The following is a 15,878-nucleotide window of genomic DNA, read 5'->3' as shown; positions in this document are numbered from 1 at the left end:
ATTAGTTTGAATGTCCGCTGAAGAAAACAGACATCTTTGTCGTAACATTAATATATTTTCATCTGTTAAGGGTGATTTCTTATAACAGTGCATCTTAGTGTATTTGTTAGCTGTGTCAAGCTGTTGTTGAACTAGAAATAACTTCCTTATACAACAGTGTTGTAAAAGTCTTTACTGCTGACTTGTAAAAAAAAAAGTCTCTTGTTGCCATCTAATGGCAGAACAATGTAACTAAAATCACCATCATGAACACACACACACCATTTCTCAATTAAAATCTCTATTAAATACTACTATTATTTATACAAAATATTATTTATTGAATAATAATATTTAATCAACAACAGCAGCCATCATAAAATAGGCAATTCAGTCAAAAGTTCACAGGCAGCGCTCTGATATACAGTATTGAATTTACATTAACATGATGAGATTTTGCCAAAACTATTTGCTCTGGAACAAATAACAGATTAATGAGACCAAATACTGCCAGTTAGATTTTTCCAATACTAATTATATCTCATGTTTAACCACTATAGAGACATCAGAGCCAGCAGAAAATTCCATAAGATTTGGCTGAGATGAGGCTTCTTTCAGCAGGCTCATGAGCGCTGAGGGGCTGCTGACGGCCTGGAGCTCACATGTCCGAACATGTTGACGCAAATTTTTAAATAGACATTATTTTAATTAGCAAACTGCACATTTAAAGTATAAACAAATACATTCTCACCTTTAAATGCCTTAAAACTGCATTCCGTAAAAAAAAAACTATTATTTTAAAAACTAATATTTTTCAAATTATAGTGGATTTGGGTGTCTACCATAACACTCGCTGTGAGAAATACTGCAAGCGGAGTGATACAATTTTTTCACACAGCGATTCTGTATTTTCCAGAATCGCTGTGTGAAAAAAATTTATCACTCCGCTCGCAGTATTTCTCTCAAATAGGCCACTATTTGAGTCATCTCAGCCAAATCTTATGGAATTTACCGCTGGCTCTGATGTCTCTATAGTGGTTAAACATGAGATATAATTAGTATTGGGTAAATCTAACTGGCAGTCTTTGGTCTTGTTATCATCCAGCTCATGTTAATGTAATTTCAATGCTGTATATCAGAGTGCTGCCTCTGAACTTTTGACTGAATTGCTTAGCAACTTTTATGATGGCTGTTTATTGTTTATTAAATATTATTATTCAATAAATATATAAATAATAGTAGTATTAATACTGTTAAGTATTGAGAAATGGTGTGTGTTTGTGATGGTGATTTTAGATACATTGTTCTGCCATTAGATGGCGACAAGAGACTTTTTTTTACAAGTCAGCAGTAAAGACTTTTACATTGAAAAATAAACGCTGTTGTATAAGAAAGTTATTTCTAGTTCAACAACAGCTTGACACAGCTAACAAATACACTAAGCAGCTCTGTCATAAGAAATCACCCTTCACAGACAAAAAGATATTGTTACGACAAAGATAAGATTTTTCTCAGGGCACTACGACACAGCCTTTTATAGCATTGGTTCTGGCTTTTGTTCACACAGCGGGACTGATCCCGTAAATGTTACTAGGTCCCCAACCCGGGATCATTCCCAGGATCAATCCCGGAATGAGTTTGCAATTTTCCAGAATCAATGTGCAGTGTGAAAGTGGCTTATTATCACACTTTTATTAGCCAATCAGATTTGAGGACCAGAAAGAGCTGTTGTATAAATATAAATATAATTTTCCAAGACAGTAAGTCTGGTTCTTTAAGGGTAATGAGAATGTGAAAGAAGAAATATCCTACTTTTTAGTTAATACTTATTTTGTATTTTAAAACTGTATGTCATCTGAGAAACTTGACTTCAACTTGTCTGCTGTAAAGTAGCCTAGGTTAACATTAAATTTTCTTAATTAATTTTGTGTAGCTTGAAATACATTTAACACCATTATTTTCTGAAGCCCCCAAAAGGGTTCTAGCGCTTTAAAAAAAAAACATTCTTTTTTTTGGAAACATTCTTTGGACTGCTTTCATTCTGTATACATCTAATTTAAACCACTTTAATAAGCGAAAATAAATTGAAAAAGTCTATAATAGCACGCAATTTGACATACTCGCGTTAAAAAACACAATATTTTATGACCCGCATAGCACAGAAATAACGTTAAATGAAGCGTACGTGAAGTGGGCGGGAAATTCATAACTTACAGTATTGATGAACGCTGAGCAGCAACAGGTAAGGTTATGTTTTTAAAATACACGATATTATAAAAATATATCTCTACACGTAATTTATTTTACTGATAACTAACTAATAATTCATTTAGAAACGAATAATGCTTATTTCCAGGAAAACTATGAATAATGAAATGTTGAACTCGAAAGGTGTTTAATTGGCTAGCCTATACAAGGTGGCGTCTCAAAAACGAATGAGTTCCCTACCTAGACAACATTCCTGGGCGTCATATTCGCGTTCCGAACGCACAAAACATTTAGTGTCCACCAAGACAGCATTTTGTAGCAAACATTTGAAGGTTTTTGAGGCTGTCTGGGTGGCTAGCTAACTGTGTTTTGAGACAGCCTAATAAACAAACAAACGCTGTATAACCTAACGACAATGGCGCGACAGCCTGGATTCAAGTGCAACATATATAAACAATAAGCCATTTCTTGTGTGACCGTGCGAATGAATGGCTACATTTAAGTGTTAATAAACGCTAGTATTTAATTAAATTACATTAGCTCCACAGTCTGTCATGACTACGTGTGTTTTCTCAGATACGCCACAAGTCACGATGTTTTATGCCCAAATCTTCACCTCTAAACGAAGCACATTAGCCAAGATATGGCTCGCAGCCCACTGGGAGAAAAAAATAACCAAAGCACATGTGTTTGAATGTGACCTAGAAACCACGATCAAGGAAATCTTATCCCCACAGGTAAGGTGGCTAATCCATATTGACACTAAACCAGGTAATTAATGTGTTTAGTGCTCACTTTTAGAGATAGAATAAAGTGTAAAGCTTAATTTAAATAACCATTGTCTTCACTTGTGGGTGTGTTTTTTTTTCCTCCATGATTCATTACCAGATTAAAATTGGTCTGCGAACTTCAGGTCACCTTCTTTTAGGAGTTGTCCGGATATATTCAAGAAAAACCAGATACCTTCTTGCAGACTGCAGTGATGCACTGGTCAAAATTCAAGTGGCTTTCCGGCCAGGTGACTGTCCCATCTCTGATGTTAAATCCATTAGTGAAGACTGAATGAGAATGCAACAATATTACATTTTTATTCACAGGACAGACAGATCTGCCTGAGGATGCAATGGAGGCCACGTTAAAAACGATCACTCTGCCAGAGGACTTCACTGACTTTGATTCCCAGCTGCCTGATCTCAAGTATCATGTTTTTCAACAGCACTTGTTCACAGCTCTTCATATTGATTTTTAGCTGACTGATTTGGCATGTTATGTCTCACCCAGCACCATTGATGTGGTTGACCACTTCTCTTTGAATCAGTGCCGCACTGAAGATATTACTCTCAAGGAGAACTTTGAGAACCACTTTCTCACCTTGGAAAGAATAGGTAACACCTGAATGATCAACACAGCTGAGTGGTTTTTACATGAACTATGCAAAACTATGTATGTCTGTGTTTGTATTTTCTGATTATTCAAAGGTGAGGAAATCCAGTCTTATCAAGGATTGTTTGATCAGAGTTTCAGCGTCCATGGTGACTGTTTTGGTGATGAGGAAATGGCTGTCGACCTCATTGGTACACTTTATATTTCTTGTTTCGAAACCATGTCTGCCTCACACTTCTCTAAGTCTAATATTTGTTTCTGTATTTGTGATTTGTCAAGATATTATAGCAAATACTAATGATGATGCTGTGGTGCCTGATTTCTATGAGGACACTCCTAATGAATTACCAGCTACACCTCCTCCAACTGCTGTCACTGCAGCAGGTAATGATGGTACACTTATCTATATACTGTATTTGCATAAAAAAATTTTTTAGCATTTGAAACAATGAACAAGCAACATTGGTAACATTAAATTACACACACACACACACACACACACACACATTTACACACAATTTAAAAAAATGATAAAATACTAACAATGAGAAGGAAAAGGCAGTGTTTTGCTTAATCTAAAACACTTTCCCCTAGTTTCACAGACAAGGCTTAAGCCTAGTCCTAGACACAAATGTAAGTCTGAGCTGTTTCAACTGAAATAAAATTGCACTGATTGATTTTAAAATATATCAGTGCCTTTGTTTTGTCTCAAGATGCACACCAGTAATGTTTTTTTTTTCTAAGCATGTTTATAAAAATGACTTAAATGTCCTAATTGAACTATGGCCTAATCCTGGTTTAGTCTAAGCCCTGTCTGTGAAACCAGGCCTTTATGGCTTTAAAGGATTAGATAAATTTACAGATAATTTACTCACCCCTTTGTCATCCAAGATGCTCATGTCTTTCTTTCACAGTCGTGAAGAAACTGTTTCTTGAGCAAAAACCTTTCAAGGAATTATCTCCACAAAGTAGACTTCAATGGTGAACTTCCAAAATGCAGTTTAAATGCAATGATGATAAAGACATTTATAATGTTACAAAATATTTCTATTTCAGATTTGGTGTATGTATAAATACACACACATACATGTGTATATACTTAAAAATATTTATGTCTATATATATATATATAACATGTATTTTCAATAAACCTCTTTAGTACTTTTGGATTAAAAAATTATAAATGGTTAATGTCTAATTAGTCATTTAGGTGTAAGATTTGACCTTTGCGTGCAATGTTAATATTTTCTCATTTTCTGTCATTCTCTTAAAGAACCAGAGTCTGTGAAACCAGAAGTTTCCTGTTTAAAGGGTAGGAGCAGTCCAGCCTTGACTGAGACCACTTTCTTGGTAAATGCAGAAGAAGGTTTCGCTCTTGCACCAGTTGATGCCACACGTGAGTTTGAACTGCTGTGGTGAAATATATGAGCAGTAGCTTTGACCATTGCCTTTAGTTGTTGATTGTTGTTAAACAGACAGTTCACAATGTGTCACAATTTACTCACCCTCATGTCGTTCCAAACCTATATGAGTCTTACTTTGCTCTGTGGAACATAAAAGAAGATACTTTGAGAAATGTGTTTTTGTCCATACAATGGAAGTCAAGGGTAACCGAACTGTTGGTTATCAACATTCTTCAATATCTTCTTTTATGTTCTGCAGAAGAATGAAAGTTTTACAGATTTGGAGCAACATCATAGTGAGTAAATGATGACAGGAATGTAATTTTTGAGTAAATGTTGGGATTTTCACTGCTGTTCTGAAGCCACTTGAGGGTGCTGTTGACAATCAGGAATAAAAATGTAAATTTTGTAGGCCTAATCATGGTAATGAATCAGCTGCTGTAGTATGTACACAGTACACACTATGTAGATTTGATGTGTTTAGGAATATCATAATGGCTTACTAAATTTGCTCAAAGGTGTTATATGCAACCACATAATTTTCACTGACAAATATTAAGACATTTTTGCAAAATACTGTATCACATATACAAATTTGCTTTTTCATATATTTTGAGATGACAACTGTATTCACTCAGTTTGAAACTAATTTTATCATTATTATAGTACATACTGATAGGTAAGCAGTATACGCCTTATTCAGCCCGCCGCCATTTTGAATCGAAAACGAGGCTGTGAGGGATAGCAGTCCAGCAGCGCCCACTGTGGCGTATTGTTGCGTACCGGGATGTAGATCGTATAACCGTAAAATAATAGGTCATTTCACATTTTTCCACAGGACAAAGAGCTCCAGAAAACATGGATTGTTCCACAGTACATATAACCTAACTTTCAGGTAACAATTTTGCATTTATTTAAGAAAATGACTGTGGAAAGACTGCTAATTTCTAATGTGAGTATGTTTATCTTACTTTAAACGCTTACACAGAGTTTTTCAAATGATCTTATATAGATTAAAATGCTTAATGGTTCGTGTTAAGAGCCTGCAGCTATAGGTCATAAGCGTCTTCCCGACCTTTATTATGAAATTACGATAAACATGACATTTTCCTTGTCTAAAGCAAAACAGAAACAAAAAATAATGTTCTGAATATCATTTTGCGATTTTAAAAGTGGTTTACCTCAAACACTACACGGCAAACTAATAAATAAATGTTATCTTTTGATCGCTTTGCATAAAAATAAACTTTGTTTAAACCTACTGTTTTTTGTATGACTTAACATGTTGTCTGAAAGAGGCTTACGATCTAACTGCAGGCTCTTAACACAAACTATTAAGCATGTTAATCTTTAAAACATCATTTAAAAATAATATCTTTTTCACTTACGATCGCAAGGTTTTCCTTTCGTGAGGCTTTTGAGTCCAGGTAAACACAGACGGAGCTGAAAGCTTCCTTAAACTTCCTAATTCCAGTCAGTGTTTTTGAAAAATAATCCTGAGTAAAATGTTAGGAGCACAGTCTTGTGTTCTTTGTAATCTATACAAAATGGAGATATTTAGTTTAGTTGTAGTAAAATATAACATTTTATCTCTGCGTAAACGTTTAAAGGAAGATAAACATGCTCACATTATAAATTAGCAATTAGCCAACCGGCTAGTTTCCACAGTCATTTTCTTAAATAAATGCAATATTGTTACCTGAAAGTTGGGTCCTATGTCCCGTCGAACTTTAATAATACACATTTTCTGAAGTTCTTTGTCCTGTGGGAATTAGTGAAATGATATTTTCTCTTTATTATTATGACTAAACAATCTACATCCCCATACGTAACAATACGCCACAGTGGGCGCTGCTGGACTGCTATCCCTCACAGCCTCGTTTTCGATTCAAAATGGCAGCGGGCTGAATAAGGCGTATTGTAGCATTCAGTATTCAATTTGCAACACCTGCCAGTGGCCTGTAACTTGAGAAAATGTAGAAGGTGTAACGTCCATAAACATCTTTACCAGCAATAAACTGTACACTACCAGTCAAAAGTTTTTGGACAGTAAGAGTTTTAATGTTTTTTTGTTTTTTTTTTAAAGAAGTCTCTTCTGCTCACCAAGCCTGCATTTATTTGATCTGAAGTACAGCAAAATCAGTAAAATTTTGAAATATTTTTACTATTTAAATAACAGTTTTCTATTTGAATATTTTAAAATGTAATTTATTCCTGTGATTTCAAAGCTGATTTTTTAGCAATATTACTCCAGTCACATGGTCCTTCAGAAATCATTCTAATATTCTGATTTGCTGCTCAAAAACATATTGTGTTTTTTGTCAAGTTTCTTTAATGAATAGAAAGTTCAGAAGAACTGCATTTATTTTTTATCAACTTAAAGCATCCCTGCTAAATAAAAGTATTAATTTCTATAATTTCTTATATAAATGCTGATCTTTGGATCTTTCTAATCATCAAAGAATCCTGGAAAAAAATGTATTCAACTGCTTTAATGTTGATTATAATAATAATCATTCAGACATCATTTTAATATGCTGATTTGCTATTCAAGAAACATTTTTATCATCATCATCATCATCAATATTTAAAAGGGTTGAAAAAGAAATTGTAGAAATTAATACTTTTATTTAGAAAGGATGCTTTAAATTGATTAAAAAAGTGACGATAAAGACATTTATGTTACAAAATATTTTTTTTTTCAGATAAATGCAGTTTCTTCTGAACTTTCTATTCATCAGAGAAACCTGAAAACATTCTGTTTTCAACATAATATGTTTTTGAGCAGCAAGTCAGCATATTAGAATAATTTCTAATGGTTGTTGTTATTATTATTATTAAAGTATTTAATATTAATAATTTTAATGTCTATATTAATAATAAATTAAAATTATTATTGTTGTTAATTATTAAAAGTTATTACTATAGTAATATTTATGTAAATATTTTTTTCTTTTACTTCAAATATTAAACCATAGATATTTATTTGGGCAGAAAACAGCAGGGAAACATCTTTTAAAATGCTTCTATTCTGGTGACAACAGATTTACAGACACTCATTACAAACTTGGGATTTGGGAGGTTGCGTCTATTCAAAGAAACTCACAGCACTTGCATAGGTGGAGTCTTTAAATTTAGTCTAAATTTAGCTGAATTAAGCTGAATAAATAAGCTTTCTATTGATGTATGGGTTGTTAGGATAGGACAGTATTTGGTACATACAACAATTTAAAAATCTGGAATCTGAGGTTGCAAAAAAATCTAAATATTGAGAAAATCTACCTTGAAAGTTGGAAGAACTTTACAAAATATCTTCATGGAACATGATTTTACTTAATATCCTAATGATTTTTGGCATAAAAGGAAAATCAATAATTTTGACCCATACAATGTATTTTTGGCTATTGCTGCAAATTTACCCGTACTACTTAAGATTGGTTTTGTGGTCCAGGGTCAACTTTGGCCTTTGGCGAGTGTTCATTTTAGCCCCTACGTCAGACTAATGCAAAGTTCAAACATGTTCTCAGCATCTTCAACAAGGAAAAGAAGCACAAGGAAGCGGAAGCTGCTGATTGACCGTTCAAAGGAACTAACAAACGATGACATCAGGAATCAACTGGCTAACTGCTCTGACCTCGTAACCCCATTGGAGATAGCCCCGCCCACTCGGCAGCTCATGGAGTGGAGGGAAACTGGAGGAGTGAGGCAGCTCTTCTCCAGTTTTTGCCTTCCACTCTTACACCCTGACTTAAAGCAGGTATAACACATCCACTGCTGAAGCAGCAGCTGAGCTTAGCTGAAGTGCACAGCTATCATTATACTGTCAGTGTAGCATTAAGTAATGCATCATGGGAAATATTCCTCTCCCCCGTTCCTCTAGCTGTTCCCTTCTGGCACGTCACCTTGGAGACTAGGTTTGGAGGGAGGAGCGAGACAGCAGACTGACCCCGAGGAGATGAGAGAGCAACCTAGAGAGGGTAACAAATCACACTGCATTTGACATAAGCAGAGCTGATAAAAATCTGGCTCTGTTTGCACTTAGTATTAAGATGCATTCTCATCAAAGTGATTAAACAATGATATAATTTAAATTTTTGAATGAACTATTCCTTTCACACCTGCCATTACTGTATGATAGTAGCAGAATGCTGTTTTTCCCCATGCAGTGACATTGTATTTGATATTTTAAGCCTGAAGTCAAATGATTGCACATTTCACTGAAGGTTTCTGTAAATAATGACTTAAATGTCAGTCTGTACTTTGCAAAATGCATGTGTGTGTGTGTCTGTGTGAACTTGTAGAGGTCTGGGAGAGCACTGCTCAGCCGGTTCTGGATGACTGGAGTGTGCTGCAAGAGTCTGTTGGTCCACATCAACCAGCAGGTTCAGACACTACTGTAGAAGCTTCTGTCACTCATCCAGAACCTCCACCTCCATGGAACACCACCAGTGTAAGAACTACCTATATACTTCAGCTCTCTTTACTGTGTTTATACATGCTCTTATACTACTTGTATTGTGAGTGATTCGCTGGTTCAAGTTTGTAGTCTTTCATCAGAATGTCATAACTAATCATTTGATCCCCATCTCACACTTGTTTTTGGTCAAAGGAGGAGAGTAGATTGGAGGTGTCGTATCCAGAGCCTCTCTCTGAGATCTCCATGCTTGCTAATCCATCTGGAGAGATGAGGGAAACCCCACTGACACAGACACAGGTAGTGTTAAACACTTAACTACACACAAATACTAATTATTAAATAAATAAGCCTAAAAAAAAAAAATAAAGCCTTAAAGGATAACTGTTGCCAAAATGCAACCTGGGCTGTTTTTTTTTACTGTAAACGAGACAAACTTATATCTAAAAGCATAATTACGACAAACGAGCCGTTTTTGAGATTGACCGTGATTTAATTTTGTGGTCAGTGGCCGGTGAATGGAAGTACTAGGGGCATACATTTGAGCGCATCAAAATCGATATTTTTACAACACTAAGAAGGCTCGACACACCATGAAACTTTGCTTGAAGTATCGCCTGGGTCTCTACACATGAACTCGAGCATTGAGAACATCATTTGTGTACACACAGTTTACTAAAAAGAAAGTTTTTGAACAACTCACTTTCACTGTTTGGGTTTCCGCTCGCGGCTGTCTTGCCAGTCAAGAAGTGTCGATCTCCAAATGCGAGGATGGATAGCTCCTAAAGCATATTTCCATATAAATGCACGGCTAATTCGTTGTTTTGTCGCAAGTGAAAAACAATATTAAACTTCTAGTTGTAAAAAGAGCCTCATATAAGCCTAATATTTCGTCCTATGGAGTCCATTCATTCGCATTCGGAGATCGACACTTCTTGACTGGCAAGACAGCCGCGAGCGGAAACCCAAACAGTGTGAGTGAGTTGTTCAAAACCTTTCTTTTTAGTAAACTCTGTGTACACAAGGTTCTCAATGCTGGAGTTCATGCGTAGAGACCCAGGCGATACTTCGAGCAAAGTTTCATGGTGTGTCGAGCCTTCTTAGTGTTGTAAAAATATCGATTTTGATGCGCTCAAATGTATGCCCCTAGTACTCCCATTCACCGGCCACTGACCACAAAACTAAATCATGGTCAATCTCAAAAACGGCTCGTTTGTCGTAATTATGCTTTTAGATATAAGTTTGTCTCGTTTACAGTAAAAAAAACAGCCCAGGTTGCATTTTGGCAACAGTTATCCTTTAAATAAATACATGTTTTGGCTCCAAACTTTTTGAGCACTGTCAGGGCCAAGTTTAGTAATGATACGTTGATGTATTTGTAAAATATAGCATTATATGGCAGACGCACCAAAATGGCTGACATGGGAAAATTGGGTATCTCGACTTGGCATGCTCTAAAAGACCAGTTTTGCGATTTTTGGCGAAACAATTGAGAACTTAAAAAATAGCCATTTTTCATATCTCCTGTAGAATTCATTAGTGTGTTATTCAAGAATGGTTTGACTATTCAACTTGAATTCCATAACTTTTTGTCAGCATGGTCTGAAGATGATCTGAGCCAATTTTGGTGAAAATCAGACATACCGTCTTGGACGAGTTCGAAAAAGTAGGTTTTACGAACAATTTATAATAGTGAAAAAACTAAACTTTACAATTTGTTTTATTTTTAATGTTTATTTGACTCTGCATGAGCCAAGAAATCAGAGGAAAAAGGAATTTTCCTTCTAGACCTTACGGTTTCTAGTGGTGGCGCTAGAGAGTTTGAGTTAGAGACTCCAAACTTGCTGTGGTTAATGTTGAGACTGTTCTCTATCAGTGTGCCAAATTCTACAACTTTCCCGCAAACAGTTCTATGGGCTGCCATAGACTCAAGAGCGGAAGAAAAAGAATGCTAACGGATACAATAGGTGTCATCGCACCTGCGATGCTTGGCCCCTAATTACATTGTAAGATATATTTAATCAGAAAACAGTTATATTTAATTTGTCTTATTATTTTATGATATTACTGGTTTTCCTGTATTTTTCTGTATTTTTAAGTAAATGCACCCTTGTTGAGCATAAGAGACTGATGTGCATGTCCCCGCATAACATTTGACCTCTTCCCTTTGGCTGCAGTCTGCTCTGAACACCCAGGATGCTGAGGATAAGAGAATGACCAGTCGGGCACATGACCTCCTCCAGGCTCTCAAAGTAAGAAATAATCAAGCATGAAATCCACAGGCAGTGTTGATGCTAATCGGGCCTGGCGTGTGGAGCAGCTGCAGATGAGGAATTAGGAATGAAGAATTAAGAGTAAATGTATGAGAGCAACAGGCTTAAGGGCGTAAACTCAGTCTCATTCATTTGACACTGCTCACAGTGGCAATAGCAAGCCATGTTAAAGCATGTGATATGTGCTAGTTTATCTTCCATCATAACCAATAATCAGTAACTGAAGTCAGGCATTGACAAGCAAATCTTCTCACAACTGTGCATTGCTGTTTTACAGAAGTTCATCTACAGTGGTAGCAAAAATTATTAGAACACTAGTATTTTCACAAGCTAAAAAATGGATTTAAGTCAGTTATTTCTGTCTTTTACTGTAGTGTGTCAGTGGGAAATATCAGTTTACATTTCCAAACATTAATTTTGGCATTATTCATCTTGCAATCAATCATCTTGGAGATGTTGCCACAGTTCTTCTCGATTTAGTCTGTCTCACTTTGTTCTGTTTCCTCATGACAGACAGTCTGGATGATGGTGAGATCAGATCTCAGTGTGGAGCACTGGCTGTTGTCAGAGTCCTTGTGTAAACAAAAATGTTACTGGTTTATTACAATTAATGGAAAAATTAATGTTTGAAAATGAAAACTGATATTTCCTACTGACACACTACAGCAAAAGATAACATAAAACAATTTTTAGCTGGTAAAAATACTGCTGTTCTAATAATTTTGGCCACCACTGTATATAATGCTTATACAGTATCTCACAAAAGTGAGTACACCCCTCACATTTCAGCAACCATTTTAGTATATCTTCTCAAGGGAAAATACTATAGAAATGAAACTTGGGTATATTTTAGAGTATTTGCCAGCTTGTATAGCAGTATAGATTTATTGTCCCCTAAAAATTACTCGACATACAGCCATTATTGTTAAAATAGCTGGCAACAAAAGTTAGTACACCCTAAGTGAAATTGTCCAAAGTGTCAATATTTTGTGTTAGCACCATTGTTATCTGGCACTGCCTTGTTCATCCTGGGCATGGAATTGACCAGAGCTGCACAGGTTGTTGCTGTGATCCTCTTCCACTCATCACAGAGCTGCTGGACATTAGACACATGGGGCTTCTCCACCTTACGCTTGAGAATGCCCCACAGGTGCTTAATAGTTAATAAATTAATAATGGAGACATACTTGGCCATACATCACCTTCACCTTCAGCTTCAGCTTCCTCAGCAAGGCAGTTGTCATCTTGGTGGTGTGTTTGGGGTCGTTATCATGTTGGAAAACTGCCGTCGGCCTAGTTTCTGGAGGGAAGGCATCGTTTTCTGCTTCAGAATGTACAGTACATAATGGAATCCATGTTTCCCTCAATGAACTGCAGCTCTCCAGAACCAGCAGCACTCATGCAGCCCCAGACCATGATGCTACACCACCATGCTTGACTGTAGGCAAGACACACTTTTCTTGGTACTCCTCACCAGGGCATCGCCACACATGCTGGACACCAGTCAAACAAGTTTCTTATAATCTCATCAGTCCACAGGACATGGTTCCAGTAATTCATGCTCTTGGACAGGTTGTCTTCAGCAAACTGTTTGTGGGCTTTCTTGTGAGCCAGCTTCAGAAGAGGCTTCCTTCTGGGACGACGCCTATGCAAACCGACTTGTTGCAGTGTGCTGTGTATGGTCTGAGCACTGACAAGCTGACCTTCTACTTCTGCAACCTTTAAATCAATGCTGGCAGCACTCATGCATCTGTTTTTTTGAAGCCAGGTTCTGCACCTGACGCACAGAATGAGTACTCAGCTTTGTTGATCAACTCTTGCAAGGCCTGTTCCAAATGGAACCCATCTTGGAAAACCTCTGTATGACCCTGACCACTGTAGTGTAACTCAGTTTCAGGGTGTTACTGAACCTCTAATAGTCTTGGCCATCTTTGTGGAGAGCAACAATTCTAATTCTCAAATCCTCAGAGAGTTCTTTGTCATGAGATGGCCATGTTGAACATCCAGTGGTCAGTATGAGAGAATTGTCCTTAAAGCACCTAACTTGAACTGCTCTAATACAAGATACACAACTTTGTATGGTCCTGTCAAGCAGACAAAAACATAAACATGATGAATAGGACATGTGGCTTTGCATGGTTAAACAACATACTGGTGTTATCACTTAGGGTGTACTCACTTTTGTTGCCAGCTATTTTGACAATAATGGCTGTATGTTGAGTTATTTTCAGAGGACAGTAAATCTATACTGCTATACAAGCTGCACATTGACTACTCTAAAATATATCCAAGTTTCATTTCTATTGTATTGTCCCTTGAGAAGATATACTAAACAATTGCTGAAATGTGAGGGGTGTACTCACTTTTGTGAGATACTGTATACAAGTATTTAAAAATGTGTTTTTCCCCTACATATATTTAAGTCTAAAAAAATACATACACATGTTTTTCAGTTGTTTGTAACACATAAAAATAAATAATGAATAAAGCCAACTTAAAAATATACTTTATTGAACTTAACTGTTTGCAGCATGTATTACACACTTTATATATTTGCACATTTGATAATATGCTAGTGGGAAAATGCAAGTTTTAGGATTTAACTTGCACTAACTTCTTGTTTCTCTCCAGAGACAAGACTCTTCTCCCAATGCTGAGTACAGTCTTCATGCTTTATGTGAGAACAGCAGTCGTTCATACGTGGCAGCCATATTTTTCTGCCTGCTGGTGTTGAGGAAACAACAAATCCTCAACCTGCACCAGAGCGCCCCATACAGTGACATCATCGCCACACCTGGGCCTCTCTTTTCCTCCTTCTAGAACAGGTTACCATTAAGCAAAGGTGGGAAAACCTTTAGAGATATTATAGCTTATCAAAGGGCTTTGATGCGTCATACCTGTTCTTGGTTGGAAGCCAATTCAATGAATATCTGAAATGTAGACAGTGTGTCTCAAATTCCTGTAGAGACCTGCTCAAAACAATTGAATGTGTCTGTATAGCATTATACTGTTTCTAAAAAAACAAATATATAATACTCAGGTCTGTATGAGCTGGCCTATGGTAGAAAAGTACCGTAGAGCAGCATGGAGGGTCTGCATGACTATTAATATGATTGTTTCAGTTTTACCAATTTCATGAACTAAATTAACGAAATCTTTGTTCGTTACTTGAAAACTGAGTTTCCACAAGCCTGAATAGATCTTAGTCTTTTTGTCCTACAGTTTTATGTAGTAAGTTGTGTTCCAAAAACAGTTCATTATTATGATCTGTATGTTCCTTTTTACCAAATCCTTGAAACCATTAAATGTGTGAACTAAATAAATATACCAAAACTAAAACTAAAATACTGTTTCTCTTGTTTTTCCAAACATATTTTCACAAAAACTAAAGGAAAGGTTTAGCAGATTATCTTAGGTACTCTTGTAAACTTCGTAAATGGGGACTGATGCTATATTGAGCTCTGACAAAATTACATATTGCTAGTAGTATTTTAAGTATTTTAGTTTACTGGATTGAAACAACTTAAGTTTACTTGATAATATATTCATCATTGTTTAATGTTGGTTAAAATTTGAACATTAAACATGGCACATCAGGCTAAGGAACATTTATTTGTTCATCTCTCAATCATCATTACACTCCATTTTACGTTTTGCCCACACAATAAAAACTACAGAGTTTTTATCATAATATTTTAAAGCTTTTAAAAATATTTTGCTTAGACATATTTTTGGAAGATATAGCGTGACAACTGATATGTATATGCTTTCTATGTAAGAAGAGTAAATATATATATATATATATATATATATATATATATATATATATATATATGTGACCCTGGACCACAAAACCAGTCTTAAGTCGCTGGGGTATATTTGTAGTAATAGCCAAAAATACATTGTATGGGTCAAAATTATTGATTTTTCTTTTATGCCAAAAATCATTAGGAAATTAAGTAAAGATCATGTTCCATGTTAGCCCGGACCAACACAGTATCAGCATGAGCAATCTGGATCCATTTCAAGAGCTGGTGGACTCACTCAGGAAGGTTTTGTTGGCTAGTCATGCCACCACTCCAACTTCAGTTCGTCCCACCGCACCACCGGCACCCAGCACTTCTTCGGCTCCCGTCAATGTCCCTTCCAGTCCCATGGCCCGACCAGCACCCTACTCTGGCGGGGCGGAGGAGTGCAGCGGATTCCTGTTACAATGTT

At 36.2% G+C, this 15,878-nt stretch overlaps 1 protein-coding gene across 1 annotated transcript; it reads left to right on the top strand.

The window, feature by feature from the left end:
• Positions 1-2,780: 2,780 nt before the first annotated feature.
• On the top strand, positions 2,781-14,480 carry rad21l1 (RAD21 cohesin complex component like 1). The gene is made up of 13 exons (XM_073819195.1): positions 2,781-2,924; positions 3,076-3,205; positions 3,285-3,384; positions 3,469-3,572; positions 3,666-3,761; positions 3,850-3,954; positions 4,844-4,966; positions 8,501-8,730; positions 8,854-8,950; positions 9,275-9,423; positions 9,586-9,687; positions 11,565-11,639; positions 14,292-14,480. The coding sequence occupies exons 1-13, from the start codon at positions 2,781-2,783 to the stop codon at positions 14,478-14,480; spliced, it is 1,644 nt and encodes a 547-aa protein (XP_073675296.1).
• The last annotated feature ends 1,398 nt before the right edge of the window (positions 14,481-15,878 follow it).

This window comes from Garra rufa, chromosome 15 (assembly GCF_049309525.1).
Source record: "Garra rufa chromosome 15, GarRuf1.0, whole genome shotgun sequence".
Lineage (NCBI taxonomy): Eukaryota > Metazoa > Chordata > Actinopteri > Cypriniformes > Cyprinidae > Garra > Garra rufa.
Note: the sequence above shows the minus strand (reverse complement) of the source record. Positions and strands in the feature narration are given on the sequence as shown.

Bases quoted from the DNA above. Each gene is read 5' to 3' on its own strand.
- rad21l1 (XM_073819195.1), top strand. From the start codon at position 2,781: ATGTTTTATGCCCAAATCTTCACCTCTAAACGAAGCACATTAGCCAAG. The intron at 3,206-3,284 runs GTGACTGTCCCA...TTTTATTCACAG, and splicing joins TCAAGTGGCTTTCCGGCCAG to GACAGACAGATCTGCCTGAG. The intron at 3,955-4,843 runs GTAATGATGGTA...ATTCTCTTAAAG, and splicing joins AACTGCTGTCACTGCAGCAG to AACCAGAGTCTGTGAAACCA.